General features: G+C 36.4%; 1 protein-coding gene across 3 annotated transcripts in view; it reads left to right on the top strand.

Annotated features, from left to right (window-relative positions):
- SEL1L (SEL1L adaptor subunit of SYVN1 ubiquitin ligase) overlaps window positions 1-19,150 on the top strand; it is a 36,674-nt gene that overhangs the window by 10,872 nt on the left and 6,652 nt on the right. For 2 of the 3 annotated variants that reach the window (XM_026111277.2, XM_026111262.2), the window contains 16 exons: window positions 99-266; window positions 879-984; window positions 2,723-2,885; window positions 4,590-4,643; window positions 4,724-4,783; window positions 5,414-5,495; window positions 5,785-5,939; window positions 6,710-6,766; window positions 7,798-7,866; window positions 9,142-9,219; window positions 10,310-10,372; window positions 11,091-11,178; window positions 11,449-11,597; window positions 12,496-12,661; window positions 14,957-15,031; window positions 16,578-16,750. In XM_026111277.2, the coding sequence (XP_025967062.1) occupies window positions 99-266; window positions 879-984; window positions 2,723-2,885; window positions 4,590-4,643; window positions 4,724-4,783; window positions 5,414-5,495; window positions 5,785-5,939; window positions 6,710-6,766; window positions 7,798-7,866; window positions 9,142-9,219; window positions 10,310-10,372; window positions 11,091-11,178; window positions 11,449-11,597; window positions 12,496-12,661; window positions 14,957-15,031; window positions 16,578-16,750 (1,706 nt within the window). The remainder of the gene's footprint in view (window positions 1-98; window positions 267-878; window positions 985-2,722; window positions 2,886-4,589; window positions 4,644-4,723; window positions 4,784-5,413; window positions 5,496-5,784; window positions 5,940-6,709; window positions 6,767-7,797; window positions 7,867-9,141; window positions 9,220-10,309; window positions 10,373-11,090; window positions 11,179-11,448; window positions 11,598-12,495; window positions 12,662-14,956; window positions 15,032-16,577; window positions 16,751-19,150) is intronic. The other variant, XM_026111268.2, reaches the window with a different exon arrangement.

A 19,150-nucleotide genomic window follows, 5' to 3' on the forward strand; every position in this document is an offset into this window, starting at 1 on the left:
TCGAAAGACCAGCATACCGGTGCTTTCTTGTATGTAGCGGATGGATTTAATTTGTCAATTAAAGGAAAGCACTCTTATTCTTGGGTATATATTTTCAGTTTTGGCAGCTATTGGAGGCACTGCAGATGGTGAACCTTGCCACTTCCCCTTTTTGTTTCTGGAGAAGGAATATGCAGAGTGTACTGCAGATGGAAGGGAAGATGGCAGGCTTTGGTGTGCAACAACCTATGATTACAAGAAGGATCAAAAGTGGGGCTTCTGTGAAAGTAAGTAATTGAATAGCTTTGTACATGTCTAAGGAATGTTTACTTCAGTTAGTGTTTTCAGTCCTCTTAATGCTCTTAATTTCAGGGTCTAGAAGGCTTCGTCATGTATCAAGGACCACTTTATGCTATGGCACACACAAAAATATGAAAGCAAAGATCTCATGATGGAAATAATGGAAAGGATTAGAATATAATACAGATGTCACTATTTGGGAAATCTTGGAATGGAGGCATCTATTAAACTCCTCCTTTGAGTCTGTAGGAATATAGGAATTTGACAGTGTTTCCCACTATACTTGTTGCACAAGTGCAACCCTTTTCCAGGAAACATCTTGCTGAAGGAGGAGTTATTTCTTCCTTCCACAGTTTGCTTTGGAGCAACAGAAGGACAGACAGCCAACTCTCACATGAGAAAGATCAAATGAGAAGAAATTATCTACAAAGATATTCAACAGCTGTTTCAGACAACTTTTTGCTGTCACCTGTGTTGTTTATTGATGTTTAAGAATGTTTTTCTGGCTGTATTTTGCACTTATATTTGCCCAATAGGAATTTTGAGAGAATAGCCTGAAGCTGTGTAATTGGAGCTCTTAAAGTACTTTCTTTTTTCAGCTGAAGAGCAGTCCAATAAGAGAAGACAGATGCAAGAAGCTGAGGATGTTTATCAGACTGGAATGAAAATTCTTAACGAGAGCAGTAAAAAGGCTCAGAAGAAAGAGTAAGTCTATTGCTTCCATTCCCACAAGAGAATGGTGACATGGTTTGTTACTTTGGCTTATCTAAAAGCCAACTTAAATGAGATCTTTTTTTGCAGTTTTTCATTGTTTCTGGGGCTTAGCACCAAGTTATGCAAAGACAGTGCTGAAAATAGTAATTTGGGGGCATTAAGAAAAAAAATTTATTCTTGCTCTCCTCTGAATCAACAAAAGCTTTGTATAAGATTGATTTCAAGAGTTCCAACAGTATGTAGTGTGGCTCCAAATATCAACTTAATGCAAACTGGTGCAGTTATCTAGCTGTGATATGTATGTAGCAGCTGCCCAGGAAAAAACTAAATGTGATACAAGGTAATTGATAATATCACTGTTTTTCTTAAGTCCTTTTACAAATGTTTCTCACATTCCTGTTCTCATTCTGCTTCAAAGATTAAGTGGGAAGGGTTAGCATTTCTTATCCTGCTTTGTTTTTGTTCCCGTTTTCTGATATTCTTGGTCACTATGAAAATAGTATTAAACTTGCTCCAAATTGTCCCAATTGTTGTCATTACAACTGTAGTAATTAGTATTGTATGAGGTAGAAGGATAATGCTTGGAAGAAGAAACCAAAAAGAACAGAAAGGATGAAGTGAGTGTTCATTCTGGTCTGTTTACTTTCTACTCTATAATATCTCAAATTATTGATTAAATAGTTGTTAGCTTACTACTGTAATTTAGTAGTTAACACTGTTAACTATGTTACTATACCTATGTTAAATTTCTCAGTGCACATAAGGAAGCATTTTCCTACCTTATGTATCAGGGAAACTGAACTACAGCTGGACATTATCCATCACACCTTGGCAAAGGCGAAGGGAGCCACAGTTAGAACCTAGGCTAGCTTTTTTTTTGTATATGATGGTCTAGGAGTTTTTAAAAAGTCTTAGGTCAAAGTTCTCTTGAACACTTTATGCTTTCTTAGAAGACAAAATCACGTGAGGAAGCAGATTTGCTTCAGCCTGTTCTAAAGAGCGGGATAAGGAAGAGAAAACAAGTCTGAGAATAGAAAGCAACAGTAGTAAAGAAAAATCTTAGTATGTTGTCAAAGGTCCATGAGAAACCAAGCTTAAAGCATACTTAACCATACTGTGTTATGATGTATAAGGTCACAATTCTTGAAATTGCTTACAACAGTAAAACTAGTTTGGAGAACTTCTGCAAGTTCTATGACTGAAACAAAGCAGTGTTTTCAGGGAGCTTTCTCATAGTTAAGATGACTGTTTCATCACAAAATTAATTGTATACACAGTTGTCTTGGACCCAGTATTCAGTGTTTTCATCTGAATGGTTTTATACTAAGTCAGAAATTCAGTAGTCATTTTCAGGCTTATCTGTTGTGTTCTGTGAAATCATTAGAGGAGTAGTTCTGCTAGATACATAGTGAAGGACTTAAAATTATTGCTATGAAAATGGGATAATGTGACTTTGTAAACTTTTACTAAATCTTACAGAGAAGAAAAAGCATATTGCTTTTGCATGTAATCGAGTGAGCATGAAACTATTTTGTCTATTAGGTGAATCCTATGAGCTATTGAATAGCATAGATATTTTGCATCTGAAACAAATGACTGTAGATATGTGGTAGATACATAGAAGGTAGCTGCTAAAACACAGGGGCAGAACACCTTCCTGGTATCTTTAGTTTATGAATGGGATCTGCTTCTTTGGTTAAAGGTGACTCGCAAACTTTTTTCCTTTAAGAGCATATCAGTATCTTCTGAAAGCAGCTGACATGAATCATACCAAGGCAATGGAGAAAGTGTCTTATGCTTTGTTGTTTGGAGATTACCTGAAGCAAAGCATCCAGTCATCGAAGGAACTATTTGAAAAACTAACAGAAGAAGGCTCTCCTAAAGGGCAAATGGTATGTATGTCCTTAAGTTCTGCAGAAGCTTGTCTTCAGGCAGGTCAATTTTATAGATTATTGCCTATAGAACAGGGTAAGAACAGTAAGTGCAAGAACTTGCCTTTCTTTTTTGTCTGTATCTGCTCCCTGGTTAAATATGGCAGTGGTCAGGCTGCTTATTAATCTGGTTTGGAAACTTAATGTGTAAAACATTTGGTTCAGGCTCCAGTTCAGAAAATGTTTTTAGTTACTAATGCTTGCTTGTGCATTCCTACACCTGATTACTCATTGCCTTTACATTTCTTAATTGCATCATTTCCTTGATTTTGTTCACAGATGGTCCACCAGATGTTGTGCTAGCTTTATTGAGGGTGCAGGAACAAATAGCAAAAACTTGTTAGAGGAACTGTCTAGGTTTGTGTACTTACTAAGTAATACATGTGGAAACACAAGATAAATTACACTTAAATAGAAACAGGTGGTTTTTTTTGAGTCTTAGAAATATTAAACTACCAGTGTTATAGTGGTTTTGTCACCTAATTTCTTGTCTGTTGTATGACTAACTAGATTGGATGTATAAATCAAAACCAGATAAATACAGGTGACTCCAGCCAACAAATCCTCTCTGAATCTCTGCACTACATCTTCTGTGGTTTGTATGGGATTTCAGAAACTATGGCTTTTCATCTATAATTGTATCTAAGATAGAGATATATTGAAGTTTATAACCCAGGAGGAGACAAACCCCTAGGGAATCCTGGCATCTCTTCAGTGGAATGGAACTCCTTTTGTCCATGTGTCTTTGCAGGTTATAGAATTGTTCATATGTAATTTTAAAAAATGTGGGTGATACCTCAATATGCATATATTTATTGTTTAGCTCTGTTATTATATATTATTATTTATTATTTTGAAAGTGTCAGCTTTTCTAGGAATTGCCCAGCCTCCTTTAATTCTTTGTCTCATGCTGTTCTCCGCTTAATGTTGGAGGGGTGATTTTCATTAGAAGGCAGGAACATGTGCTTTCCAAAGAGGTGTTATAGCCCAAAAAAGACTTTCAGTTTTATTGGTCTAAAATTCATTGCTGTTTGCATGAGGTCTGCTTTTGCACTTTCAAAATTGCCTAGGACAGTCTTAGGATGCTGTGCATTTTAGATGTTTTTATATATACTATATCTTCTGTTCTAGTTTCTTTTGAGCCACACAGCTGTAACAGGTGGTAATAGACAGCAGTATTTATGTAAATATTAAGAATAAAAATAACTTCTGAAAAAACCTCAACCGAACAGCTCTTGGCATTCTAGCTACTTGTAGTCATAAATGCAACTAACCGATGACAGAACAGGCCATGCAAAAGTGTAAATTCATAGGCTCTGTTAGTAAATCAAACAGTAAAACTGCTGTAGAGAAGGTCATGGTTCCTATGTCCTTACACTGGCATATGAGGTAAATAAGATACATGACCTGACAGATGTTGCTAATCTTCACTTGAGGTGTCTTTAAACTGTGGATCTGCAGTTAAACAGTAAAGTAGTTGGTGTGTCCTCATGTTCGGTCTATTTAGATACTTTATATTCTAAAAAGGGCAGGGAAGGGCATAGATACAGAAGTTACTGACATGGAATTAGAGCTTTTAGCTGTTGTATGACTTTTTTATATGTATGTATTCCAGGCAAAATCCTGAGTTTTTCAAAGCATGTGCTGACTGACTTTTATTTCTAGGCTCTTGGATTTCTTTATGCATCTGGTCTGGGAGTCAATTCTAGTCAAGCTAAGGTAACTTACAAGTCTTCTGTGTGTGCTCTCATATCTTATCATGTGGGCAAATGTTAAATAACCAATGGTTTTGTTTTAAGGCCCTGGTCTATTACACTTTTGGAGCTTTAGGAGGAAATCTGATAGCACATATGATCTTGGTAAGTAACATTTCATAGTGAATTTCAGTCTTACACATAACTCCTTTCTCCTCTTAAATTTTTAACCTAAGATTTGCATTTCAATGGTTTTATTCATATGAATACACTCAATGTTAGATCAATATGCACATGATGGGTGGGTGATAGTATCTTCCCTGTTCACTGTTAACTTAAGGAAAAGTCTCCTCACTTAGCTGTGTATAAACATGGATTTAAATGGACTAAATTTGTATTTCTTTTGACTTAAAGCAGAAGCATCAGACCTTTAGTTGTTAAGAGGCTGATAAAAACTGAAAACCAGAAATCTTTATTGAAGATCCTGTTTTATTTGACATTGAGATTTAAGACAATTAAAGTGTAACATGTATAAGTAGAAGGGCCTTTAGGTTTTCACCTGTAAGTATCAGTCTGTTTGCTTTTGCCTGAGTAACATGAGGTATATAGGCTTTTGTTAATGTTTAATGGTATTAACTAGTTGCTTTTAAGGCAGATAGAATGTCCTTGAGGCCTTTGTCTTGTCTGTCTTGTCAAATCTTGCTCAAATCATGTTAATGTGAAAAACAGTTTGTAACGTGGCAGGTAATATGTTAGAACACCAGGCAGCCCCATATCTTTATACTTTCTTTCTAGGGTTACCGATACTGGGCTGGGATAGGAGTCCTTCAAAGTTGTGAATCTGCTCTTACTCACTACCGACTTGTAGCTAATCATGGTAAAACTTTTTTTTACTGGACTTGTGTTCTTGAATGATGTAGAAATACATAAACCTCTGCTATTAAACAATTTAGCTGTCTGGTGCTGAATCATATGTTAATTTTTAATGCCTTTAATTCTTTTCTTTTTTAATTCCTTTAATGCCTTTAATTCTTAAAGATTGCCAGAGTAATTCATTCTCTCTGTGAGCAACAGTTGGGAGCTCTGTAGAGATCTGTTTACTAAGTTGTGGTGTAATATTTGTACTGAACAAAGCTGCCTGAAACTTTCCCTCATCTGTTCTGCAGTTGCTAGTGACATTTCTTTGACTGGTGGCACAGTGGTTCAGCGAATTCGCTTAGCAGATGAAATAGAAAATCCAGGAATGGCAAGTGGAATGCTGGAAGAAGACTTGATCCAATATTACCAGTTTTTGGCAGAGAAAGGAGATGTACAAGCACAGGTAAAATCAGGTTGACCTAATGGAGTGGGGAAGTCTTCAGGAATTATAGGAACAGCTTTATGAAATATCTAAAGACCATAGAGCTTTAGTTTTCTCTTCTTCCTAAATCAAACTGACTGCCAGATCTAGTCAAATATTTCCTGCTTCTTTTTTTACAAGAAGGGACTTGTATTTCAGTGGGTTTTAAGTAGAACTTGGAGAGAAAATGGAGGCTTTTCTTGTGGCAAAGAAGTGCAAAAAGTTACAACTTCCATATTTTGGGAAAGAGCATCTTGGCATTCATTAGAAACAAGCCAGACTAGTTTAAGGATAGCTTTGGATGTTGTGGTGGAAGCCTTGATCAAAAACTGACCCTGCCGGGAGACCTCAGTTTCTCATTGCTGGTGTTTTACCTGGCTTCTGCATGCTGCAAGTGGGACCTCTTGAACACAGCCTGGAAAGAGAGGAGGAAACTAATATGGGCCATAGACAAATTGTCACAATTCAACTTGGTCAGATGTGATTTAAGAATTGGGTAGGCAGGATACAATTGGACAATCATTGTTATACCTAGGACAGTCACTAGTTTATCTGGGATGAATTTTACTTAGTTTTAGACTAATATGAAAAATAGGACTGTGTAATTATTGAAGCAAATATGTGCCTTCAAACTTTGTGGCATCTTTGACTCTGACATGGTCTGTCCTTGTGGATGTAACTTGCTCCCTGGTATTTGTATTTCTAGAAAAATAAACTCCCCAGGGAAAAGTGACTTTCTACTTAATCTTTAGGTTGGCCTTGGACAGTTGCATTTACATGGAGGACGAGGAGTAGAGCAAAATCACCAGGTACTGTTTCTGTATATCTCTGACTCATGTTCCACTTGCAGGGGGTGGGGAGAGAGGCATTTGAAGGACCATATAATAGCTAATACTACAATGAAGTGGAGTTATGTTTAAGAAGGACTGCAGTGTATTTGGTATGACTTCAACAGTTTCCTTGAACGAAACTTAAATATCTCTGTACTTTTCTGATTAGTACATGGAACAGATTTTCTTATGCAATTAGTTTAAGACCAGTTGTCCTGGTTAGAAATGGTTGAGTCAAAAGAAAAAAACAAATTTTCATCAAGTAGTATGTGAAACTGGCTTTGCTTTTGCATGTGTAGTAAGATCTACCTGATGCACTGTGCATGCATTAAAAACGATATTCAGGTCATGTGATTTGCAAGAATATTGTGCTTCCATAGGCAAAACAGTGACTTTTAGTACTATGGATATTAAGTGGTCATAGAAAATAAAATTTCTGCTGATGTCAGCCAACCTAGCTACTGTTAAGAAAAGATTAATTGCTCTAGCTTTTTTTAAAGTCTGTGTTTGGGGGGGGGGGAGGAAGGAGCTGAGTATGTGTGGTCCTGAGGATTATTTCAGACTCAGCTAACAACCAGGAATGATTTAATGGCCATCACCTTAAAATATCTTAAGTGACTACTGTATAAGGGTTCAGAGATACTAAGTTGTCAGACTGACTGTGTCTAAGCTCCATGTAAAATCTAACAGAAACTTCCAGATGTCTATTTTTCTGTACTTCCTTGTTGTTTCTCCAAACTCTGTAAGTTTCACCCCTACAGCTTGTGCAGATTACCAGCTATATTTTTTCTCTGCCTTTTGGAATACTGTAAAGAGAGTTTACTGCTCACTATTAAGGTTATATGTGAGGAACCCTGTGTTACATACCTTAAATTGGTTGGGATTGATAACTTGCCTAATCCCAGCAGAACATGGTAGTTTAGCAAACTACTCATCTCTGTTCTATTTGCAAGAAAAGGTATTCAAATCATATGTCAAGGTTGCTAAAATACTTGTTTTCCTCCTTACAGCGAGCATTTGAGTACTTCAATCAAGCAGCTAATGCTGGAAACTCTCATGCCATGGCCTTTCTAGGAAAGGTAATATAAGAGCACTCTCAAAAGTAAGAAAATTGGCTGTATTTCAGTGGAATATAATAGATAATTTCCTACTTTCTGATCTCAACAGATCTTGAACTTGAATGGTGGAAGAGAAGTACTTGGTTTTGCTAGTGTTTTATATTGTCTTGCAAGATCTGAGTATCAGTTGATCATACTTCTACTTGCTCCTCTCACTTGGGAAGATTTGTTTTGAAACAATGCCTGCACTAGATTTAAACAAATGAAATGGTTAAATACCTTAATGCCCTGTTTCTGTGGTAGAGTTCAAAATTCAGATTTGAGCACCACACATTTCCATGCAATGTATGGGGAAAAACTAGGTTTCTCAGAGTTTTGGCTAGTGGGAAATGGTAAGTGCAGGAAGAAACAGGAAACCCAAATTCTTACCCTGTCTAGAGAGATGAGGCATCTGAGTCAGAGTTGCCAATAGTTCTGCATCTACTCTGCTTCAAAACCTGAATCTGTCTGCAAGATGGACCATTATATCAGTTTTCTTGTCTTAGATAAAAACAGGGCATAAATCTGTTACTGGCAAACTGCTATTTGTGGTGTTAGTGTTTTACTACTTAAATGTGTTTAGGCTGCTTACCTGAGAGCTGGATTGTAGGCTATCTTCACCTTATGGGGAATCAAATCCTTTTTAAATTTGAGTACTGTCTAAGATTAGGCTGCAGTAAGGAGAAGCTCTTAGCTCTTTGATGCTGTCACTGCACTAGGGGAAGTACAATTCATGTGCTTAGAGCATGAGAGAAGAGCATAGTGTGCTGGTCAAGGCAATGGGCTTTGCCATAAGAAATTGCGGGTTCCTGCTTTCTGTACTGCTTGCATATTTTATGTCTAATAAATGCTGAATGATGTTAGGAACAGGGTCCAATATTCAATTTTTGCTTTGTTTTCAAGAAGTATTTTAACTGCTAATGTAGTCTGACTTCCACTGATATCATAGGACTGTCTCTGGTTGCGTTCTTTACTGCACACGGGTACAAGCTGAACAAACATGGAGGATATTGTCACCCAACCTTTTTAATTTTATGGGCAGATCATTCTCCATTGCAAAGGTAAACCCTCAGATACTGAGGTTTACAGCATAGAGACATGTTCCCTGCTTTTGGACAAATTCTATAATGATTATTCTATACCAGAATAAGGCTAGGGCTAATAGTATAATAGATTTCCTGATATGTGAAGTTAGTGCTTTCTGACCTCTACCCTAAATTGACTTATTCAGTTGTTAATAATGACTGCCTTTTTCAGATGTACTCAGAAGGAAGTGATGTTGTACCTCAGAGCAATGAAACAGCTCTTCAGTATTTCAAGAAAGCTGCTGATATGGTATGATTATTCATAAACTAGAAATACTTAGTGTATGCACTAAAATAGTTGATTAGCTCAGGTTTGCTACAAGTTCCTTTTTGTGGGCTTTGCACATGCACCTGTGCCTAACTGCTAGGCCAGGTTAGCCCATAATTAAATCCTGTTCGCTTAGGATGTCTGAAATTGCCTCTAGCTGTGGTCATAGTGCTACATGAAACTGCATAGCATAAGAAGTCTTGCTCATGAATGCTGGCATAAGCTTGAAGTACTGTCCACTTAAATTTCCTCTGCAATTTTGTTAATTTTCATTACTTTTAAATTGCCTTGCCATGGTGATGTAAGATGCACTGATACTGTGTTAATTTGATTCTGCTTTGTAGTTGGGGAGTAGAAAATGTTTTTATCATACCTCTTATCTGGAGTATTTGTTCTTTGGGTGTTATCCCTCTTACTTCCACCTTTCCCATATGGTAGCATTTGTAGAGTTAAAGTGTAAGTAGTCCTCCAGGAAAGATGGTGAGCATGTGAAACAGTAAATGAAGTTTTGAAGGTACTGTCTTCATGCTTTTTGCATTTCGCAATTAGATTGCTGTTCTACACCTCTTTGCCTTGAGTAAGGATCTCTCCATTTGCTGACTTCATATGTTCAGCAAAAGTTTCTGGTGTGCACCATTGCCTGCCTTGGTATTGAAGGGATACCATAATATTTACTGCTGCAGAAGCACTGGTCGGCAATGCAGCCTGCAGGCCAGCCTCATCTGCCCTAAGTTTAAGACAGATTCTCAGAGCTGCCTTAATTGTTTTGGGAGCCTCTATAACATCCAGATCATATCAAATTTGGAAAAACTGAAGACAAAATAAGTATTAATGCCTCTGCCTTTCCAGATTTTGCATCCTATGCAACATTTTGAAAATGCATGGTAGTCATAACTGCTAATGTATGCTTCTTTCCTATAAAAATCTGCCTAAATAACTATTACTTAATAGGAGCAATGATACAAAGCAATTCTATCTTAATTGTTTTAGTGATGTTAAAGGGGTATTAAATTGGAAACAGATAGCTATAGGTTTTACCTTTCTTCCCAGAAATGTTCCTCTGTGTTTTCAGGGTAATCCAGTTGGACAGAGTGGATTAGGAATGGCTTACCTATATGGAAGAGGGGTTCCAGTGGTAAGCTTTTGACAGTCATCTTTCTAATCATAGGTGATCATATAACTTGTTGTCAACAAATGCCCTCTTTGGAGGGAAATACTGTAGAAGACTTATTTGAGAAGACTTCTGCTACATTTAAAAGTATGAAGCATGTATGCTGAGTTCCTTCTAACAATTTCGAAAATGCTGTTGAAGCTATTAAAGTAGAGCGAAGTGAATTCTCAGCAATAGGTTTAAACTTAGCTTTAATTTTCTTGTGAAGTAAGATAAAAATCTGAACTGCTCCAATTTTGTCTCTTGATACAAGCAAGAAAATCAGAGGAACACTTGGAAACTTTAGTTCATTTGTCCTGTTTCTTTATCAAATGCTTTGTATTTAGCTATGCAAATAGTTATTCAAAATTGAATTAACTGGAAGTTGAGGAAATAAGTTATAGCTGTGTTGTTCTTAAAATGGAGCAGGGCATTCATTTGGCTAAGCATGACAAGCCATAGCAATGCTCTATGTGGATGCCAGCTTTCAGATAGGCCACAATGATGTTAGCATGTCCTAAATCTGTAGCTGTTTCATTTTCTGTTTCTGAACGAAGACCTGGTATATTTTTACAGTAGAATATCTTGCTGTAATTCTTCTATAATACAGCAGGTCTGTCCACACACATGTGCACATGTTCTTTCTTTACTTAAATTGTGGTATGTTGCAAGGCTCTAATGGCTGGACCTAATATTCCAACAGAACTATGAGCTAGCCTTGAAGTATTTCCAGAAGGCTGCAGAACAGGGATGGGTTGATGGACAACTTCAGCTAGGTTCCATGTATTACAGTAAGTGGCATCAAAATGATTGTTTGTCAGGACTCTAAACATCTGCCCTTTCACTAACTGTTCACTAGATGGCATTAGAAGAGTAGACATAAGTCTGCTTAGACTGCATGTAAAGTCTTTTACTGTATTGCGTTCATTTTTGTTTTCTTTTTTCCTAATACTTGCATAGTTACTTTTCATTAATAATCTTTAAAGAATAAGTGCATGCAGTATTTCATGCAGCTCTCCTTTTTAGGAGAATGAATAGCATTGACTTATTCTTTCTTTTAGATGGTATTGGAGTCAAGAGAGACTATAAACAAGCTTTGAAATACTTTAATTTGGCCTCCCAGGGTGGTCACATCCTGGCTTTTTATAATCTGGCTCAAATGCATGCTACTGGCACTGGGGTGATGCGATCCTGTCATACTGCTGTTGAGGTAAGGATATCTCTTTATAAAGGTCAAATAAGTGTTAACTTCCAGAGGTTGTCTATATAAGCTGACATTTTATTCATTTTTTTTTTAGCAATACTCATTGGTCACTGCAGAATCAAGGCCATCTTAAGGAAAAGTAATATCAAACTCATTTGTATTTCATGAGGAAAAAATCTTTAAATTCTATGGTACTCTGATATAGTAAGCTAGTAATTGTTTTCAAAATTTGGAAGAAAATCAAAGTAATATAAAGCAAATTATCATTATTTTGAGTACTCAATTCTTCATTTAGACATGATTTCAAGCATAACACTTGAACTGACAAGTAGTAAGTTTCTGAAAAGTTAGTGTTAAATATAGTTCTGAGTGAGCATCTGAATCTTGTTGTGAATTCCAAGAACTAGATTTATGAAAATACAAGCAATTGGAGTCTTACAAATGCGTTTTGAAAAGACATGAGAACCCATAGTGATATAACAGCCACTTTCCCATATAATTTGTCTTGGATGCTTTTGTATTCTGAAAGCATCTATTCTGCAAACTTTGCTGAGGCACTGACTCAGGATAGAAATTGTTAGTTTCTAGCAGTTTTATATTTGATGAACTTGTAAGCCTTCCCCTGTAAAGACAATGCTTTTTTGCTCTAGGAAGGACTTGTGAAGAGGAACGAGGATTAGTTTTGTTTTTGCTGTCATTGATGCAGCTGTATCCATGAAGAGTTTCTACCGCTTGGCATGTATTGTTTTTGCTTAGGAAGCTCTGTCGTAAGCACTGAGGTTCTCTGTCTGGCTTCACCTTTGAAATGTTAAATACCTTGAACAGCTATTAAAGGTGTACCTTCTACAAAATCTAAATTTCTGAACTTCATGACAACCATTCTCCCTGTTCTTTTCCTCTGCAGTTGTTTAAGAATGTATGCGAGCGAGGCCGTTGGTCTGAAAGACTTATGACTGCCTACAACAGCTATAAAGATGGTGATTCAAATTCTGCTGTGGTTCAATATCTTCTTCTGGCAGAACAAGGCTATGAAGTTGCACAAAGCAATGCTGCTTTCATACTTGATCAGAGTAAGGACTCTAGTATCAAAATATGTAAATAGCTGAATATCAATACTTAAATAGCTTTTGTAAGCTAGTACTTTTAAGTGAGATTTTTGTCCTTCCTGCTCTTTACACTGGAAAGCAGTCAGTTTTCTCTTTAACTCTAAGGATAACATTCTGGCTTAAAAGATAGCATATATTTAAATTCTTACTTTGGGGATTTAAAAAATGTGGAATAGTGAGAGAATGCTTTAGATATCTGCACAGTGCTGAAGTTTCTCTTCCCAGACTTTCTAAACACAGTTTTCACATTATTTTAAATCAATAAAGTAGGGAATAATAGTAGTTTTACTTTTGTTCTTTGCTATGCACACAAGCTTCACTTTCCTTTGCTCTGTATTTTGTCATGGCTTTTCTCAGTGCTTCTTATTTTTTTTAATTATTCTACATTTGAAACAGAGCCAGGCAGCTGGTTCTGTTAGACTTGGAAAAATTTCTCATTCTCTTTCATTGCAACTAAGCAGCTAGATTTAAGGTGTGTTAAAGTTTGGGGTTGTAAGGAAGCGGTGGAAGTACAAATAAATCTTTTCCAGAAACTACAAAAGCCAGTATTTTAAATTGTCTGGACCTCTGATTTAGTGGCTTAGAGCTTTGTGTCTTAATATAAAAATCAAATACTGGTGTCCAATAGGCTAATCTAATATCTTAGTTTCTAATTAATGTTTTCCAAAGGTGCATTAGTGACTCTTACTTAGATAAGCTACAGCAGTGACATTGCTCTTTGCTGTGAATGCATTCCTGCAGAAAAATTTAGCATCTTCTCTGGCTTCAGGTTTCAGTTGTCATTACTCTGATATATCTACATCTCCACTGAAGATTAGTTTAAAGCTTTCTTAAAACTATGTTGTATAGAACATCTGTATGTTAACTGTGGATAGTATAGCTGAAGCCATACAAAAAATTAAGTTAGAAATGTTTTGAACTGTCTGATCTCTGATATTTCAGCAACCTTCAACTTACAACACAAACAAATAAAACAAGTTCCCTTCTGAAGCAGCTGTAACACTGCTGTATAAAACATGCAGTCTGTCTGGTTAAGAATTTTAAGGCATCATTTTATTTGACTGGTCTGGCTTTCTAGATGGCCAGACCTTAGCACCTGTATCTGGGTGCACCTTTGTCAGAGCCTGACCTTTGTACTCTTGAATTGCACCTTCTGGCATTTCTCAAGAATGCTTCAGAATCTCCTGGAGTAGGAAAGGGTTAGATGCTTGTAAGATTACATTAGTTCTTAGTCTTAAGGCGCTTTTAATATTTAGCTTTATGATCTATTATTTTTTTCACAATTAAAATACTGAAAAATCTAACCCCTATAAATATGAAGGCTGTATACTACTCAACTCTCTGTTAATAAAAAGTATATTTTATTCAAAAAAATCAAGAGGTTCAAGTTGTATTACATCCTACTTAATTTCTGATCTGCTAGAAAGGACAGTTTAGTAGACATTTTTCTGTGCAGTAAGACTAGGAGTATGTTAGCGTTTTTATATGAAGTAATTCTGACTTTTAAAGTGTGGAGAGGTCTGGGTGCTCACAAGCATGGGATGGACATAAAGGCACTGCTTGCTAATACAGTTTTCTGAAGAAAATTAGTTGAGGGATGGGTTCTTTTTGATTTTAAGTGTTAATGATTTTTGATGTCCACACTTATAAGCTAGTGGAATGTATATGGAGACTCTAAAGGAACTTAAGTGTAAATACTTTCTGGAGCTCTGTAACAAAGTAAATATCTACAGAACAGTGCTTCTTGGTGCTCTCTGAAGTGATGAATATAGTTGTTCAGGTCATGCAGGTGAATCTTAAAGGTATTTATTGGAAGGTTAAAGTCCTTGCTGAATGTAACATACTGAATCTACAGAAGGAGCTATACTGCTTACTGTAGAACTTGGAAGGTGATAATAGTCTATAAATCACTTGCACCTTCCTGATCAAGGTGCTGAACTGGCCATCAGTGTAAATCCTAGCAAGTTAACAGCCAGTGTAAAGGCTGCTCTAAATTATTCAATCTAGAAATATTTCAGGGGAAGGAGTTCAATAATATAATTGGCTGTTCATAGCCCGATGTGGACCAGAGATGCAGAAAAGACACATAAATTAATGTTTTGTTAGTTTCAGACAGGCTGAATCCTGTTTCTGCTGTAGCATAGGTTATTGAAGTTTCAATTTGTTTTAGCAGATTGTGAATATAAATTTTTTTGATGTGGCCTTCTGGTGCCTTGTACGTACTGTGTTCATTCTTAAGTGAATTATTTTCTTCTCTAGAAGAAGCTAGCATAGTAGGAGAAAATGAAACGTATCCTCGAGCCTTGCTTCACTGGAATAGAGCAGCTTCTCAAGGTAGGTCTCCTATCTGATGCTTGCTAGCTAGGTACCCAGTAATAGGTACCGTAATAAATACCGTCTGTATATTGTTACTAATCTTGTAGATTTGTTTTCTCATCTTGGAATCAGATTTAGTCTCCCAGAACAGCATATTGTCTTGTATCTAGCTGACATGTAGTTTGGCTAACCAGAGTCTACTCTTAATGCTTAAGCAGCATGTGAGCAAGTTTTCATGCTGCAAACTAAACAAAATATTTGAGTGACCAGTTCCACATCTACTTGTCCATGTCTTGTTCATAGTCCCCTTTGTTGTGTGGAATTACTGGAAGTTACTGTCCACAAATAAATACTCTGCAGTCTTCAAGTTTTCATAAACTGAAGTCTGTATTATACTGCTACAATACCAATTGTTATTTTTAGTATAGCCACTAATGTTTGATTTGATATTTACGAAACAGGGAAGGGGAGGAAGCATATTTGTTTCTTTTCAGCATTAGTTATATTCTGCATAGATTTGACTTCATTCTTCGTTCCACTGGTAGTTATAATGTCATGGCAGTATACTTGAAATTCTGAGATGCTGGAGAAGAAAAGGAAGCACAAGTGTGTAGATCTGGTGTATATACATTGTTTTTCTTGCTATTCCATAGGGAATTATAGAATAGTATTGAACAGTATTATGATGAATGTATACTGAAGCTGACTTTTCAAAGAATAGATCCACTCTGAAAAATGGCTGTCAATACCCTTTGGGATTTTGGGTATTCCCAAAATCCCCAAAATTAAGAAATAGTTTCCTACTCAAAGCAAGTGAAGCTCAGTGACTAGGAATGCAGACTGGATGTGCAGCAAACCAGAGTTCATGTACTGGTGCATATGACCCTATCATAAAACAAGCAAAGCTAAAACTTCATTGTTAAATGTCTGTGTGAACTTTCACACAGGTGCATGCATCTACATCAATGTCTATTAGCATTTATTGAGCAAATGTATCATGCAAATGGAGCATAAAGGTTTGTCCAAAAGTCTGTTGAACTACAGTGTTGTCTTTTACAAAAAAGTAAAGGATGGTTAAGTATTCAATTACCAAATGATTATCAGAGACTACTTTTCAAGTCTTAGATATCTCTATTTAAAAAAACTAAGCCCTTAACTATACTAAGTATAGTACTCCTATAGTATTATAGTATAGTATTAGTACTATATACAAGTGTAATAAATTAGGAGTTTTTTCCTGAATAAGTGACTATGAACAACAACTTATAGTTTTTTGGACTGATAATACTAAATAGAAATGCTGTAAAGACTGCTGGGATTATGTGACCCTTCTCTTTATCACTTTGCTGGAAAATAGAAATCAATTGGGTTTTGGTTATCTAAACCTAATTATTTCTGGAAAAGCTGTTTACATGGGGAAGGAAAAAGGAACTGGTCTGTGCAAGCTGGAAAGGAATACCTTCAAAAGTCCTTAAAGCATTTTCCTGTGAAATTAAAGATTTTGCATCTGGGTTTTGGGGGGGGGGGGCTGTTTTTCTGTTTTTTATTGTTTCTTGATTTATAGGATATACTGTTGCAAGAATTAAACTTGGAGACTACCATTTTTATGGTTTTGGCACTGATGTTGATTATGAAACTGCATTTATTCACTATCGACTGGCATCAGAGCAGCAGCACAGTGCCCAGGCAATGTTTAATCTGGGTTACATGCATGAGAAGGGATTGGGCATCAAGCAGGTGAGTAAGCTGTAGACTGATGGTGTGATTCACTGAAATAAAAGAGCATTTATTAATGCTAGACAAAGGCCCTAACCAGTATTGAGCTTTAGGTACTATACAAATACTTAACAGAAATTAGCATCTCTGTGTGTTCTCCAGGAGCAGATGGATAAGTATATCTACTTCACACTTCTATATATGAAGAAACGAAGCATAGACAAGGAAAAAATTAATTGTCCAGAACTGTGAGGACTGGCAAAAACACTTAGGCTTAAAATATCCTTAAGTGGTACTTTCAAGGCTCTGAAGTATAACAATGAATGCAGATCAATTCCAGAGTTAAAGTATTTTAGCACAAAGTGGTTGTTCTGAAATTTAAGTTAATTTGTTTTCTACATTGTGATATTTTGAAAACATCTTAGCTCTGTGCATCTTTAAGTGACAAGCCAGGTGTACTAATGACAATGATTGTTAGCTATGGTTTTTCAAATTAGGCCAGGCTGCAATTTGCTTTACAAACTATATTCCCTAAAACAAGGCAGTATAGCTGATTACCTCAGGTAACTTAATTCTTGGACAGCAGTGAACAATAAGACTTGTAGAATCCTGTAAACCATGTGTATCATGCTTTTGTAGGTATCAAAATAATATCACTTGTATGCTAATTATGAGCAGCCTACATCACCTTAATGATTAATCCATACAATTAATGAATGAGTTTAGTAATATCTTTTGGGTTATCTGGCACTGTAACGAACAGTTTCTCTTTATTCTTTTGGTCTATTAAAAGACCATTTTTTTTCTTGGCAAAAAGTCAGAACAGTATAGGGCAGGTCTTAGGTCTGTATTGTTACTGTGGCAGCAACAAGCAATCAACATTTGGAAACTGCTTAATTACTTAGGGGCAGATGTGGCAGTACAGTATGCAAGCAGCATTATTTCTCAGCCTATCTTCGGATTTTATTTAGAACTGCTTTCTTTGCAAAACTGAGTCCTTAAAGCTAGGAAACTTTCAGTTGGCTCTATACCTACTTCAGATTTTAACTAAAAACAGTTTAGCCAGTTTTTCTGAAAATGAGGCTGCAGTTGAAGGTAACAGTGCTAAAGTTAGGGGTTCTTTTTAAAAAGTGTAACCTCATGCTTTTGTGCATGGACTGCAAGAGTAGTCCTTTTGCTTCAGCCTTGGAAACAAGCCAGCTTAGAGTGAATAATAAACACTTGGAAAATGTTGTTACATCATGCTCAGGTTAACTGCCAACAACTTGAAGAGTGAGTCCTGATGCTGCTGTTTTCACTGAGCATTCTCCAACCCGAAGTGGAGATGGCTGCACCTAGACATCCAAAATGAGTGCAGGGGGGCTCTTAATGTTCTCTCAGATGAGCAAAAGCAGCCTTGCTTTATCTAGTTGAATAATGCTTTCATATAGATCCATTACAGAAGGAAGAGTTGGACTGCGTGGGTAATGGAGATGTTTAATATGGATACAGGAGGCAGGCACTTAGAATGTCTAGGCAAGGAAATTCAGCATATGAAACCAGTCTAGGAATTCTGGATATTTAAGTTATTTGCTTGCTGAGTCCGAAACGACTAGGAAAGTAAGATGAGAGAGAACGGAGATTCTTACTGACTAGGTAAGCCTAAAATGAAACAATGAAGTTGGATACTCTGGGAAAGACAAAGATTGAATTTTGAGTGAAGCAAAAGAATATTTGGCTTTTCTTTCCTGGAGTGGAAACTACTGAATTTTGAGTATCTCTGAAAATAACTGACAATTGAAGTAATGTTTCTTCATGTAGCAGATTGTGTCTACCACTGAAGTCTGTTCTTCTACCAGAGATTTGTAGAAGGGACACAGAGCACAGTACTATGATATCTAGCAAACTGGGAATTTACACTGTTGAAGAAAGGGTTGTATGCTCTTCTACACTCTCCCTACCTATGTCCACATCATTAAATTGCAAGCAATCCAAAGTTAAAGAAAATGATCAGTAAGGTGGCCTGCACAACTTCAGTTCAGGTCACTGTTCATCCTGAATAGTCCTAGATAACTACAATATTCCTTACTGTTGTACCTATACAGCCTTTGCCTTATTCAATATTTACTTATTGAGTAAATGTTTTTTTCTTGTTACATATAGGATTCCATGTCTTAGTATACATAGGTGGTTTTTATTCCAGTTCCATGCCAAATATTAAGCCCCTTCAGAAATTTCACACATGTAAGCTGTTATACACTTGCTTTTCATGAACTTAGTACATAGTGCAACTCCTGAGTCTCTGTTATCAGAGAATGAATATTGTTTCCATATATAAACAGCCTGTTCAAAATAATTTAACTTTTTCACTGACTTCTAAGACTTGGCATGGTACTTCAGTTCTTCCTATGTATTAAAGTTCATGAGCTTCAGTTCTCACTT

Source organism: Dromaius novaehollandiae, chromosome 5 (assembly GCF_036370855.1).
Source record: "Dromaius novaehollandiae isolate bDroNov1 chromosome 5, bDroNov1.hap1, whole genome shotgun sequence".
Taxonomy (NCBI): Eukaryota; Metazoa; Chordata; class Aves; order Casuariiformes; family Dromaiidae; genus Dromaius; species Dromaius novaehollandiae.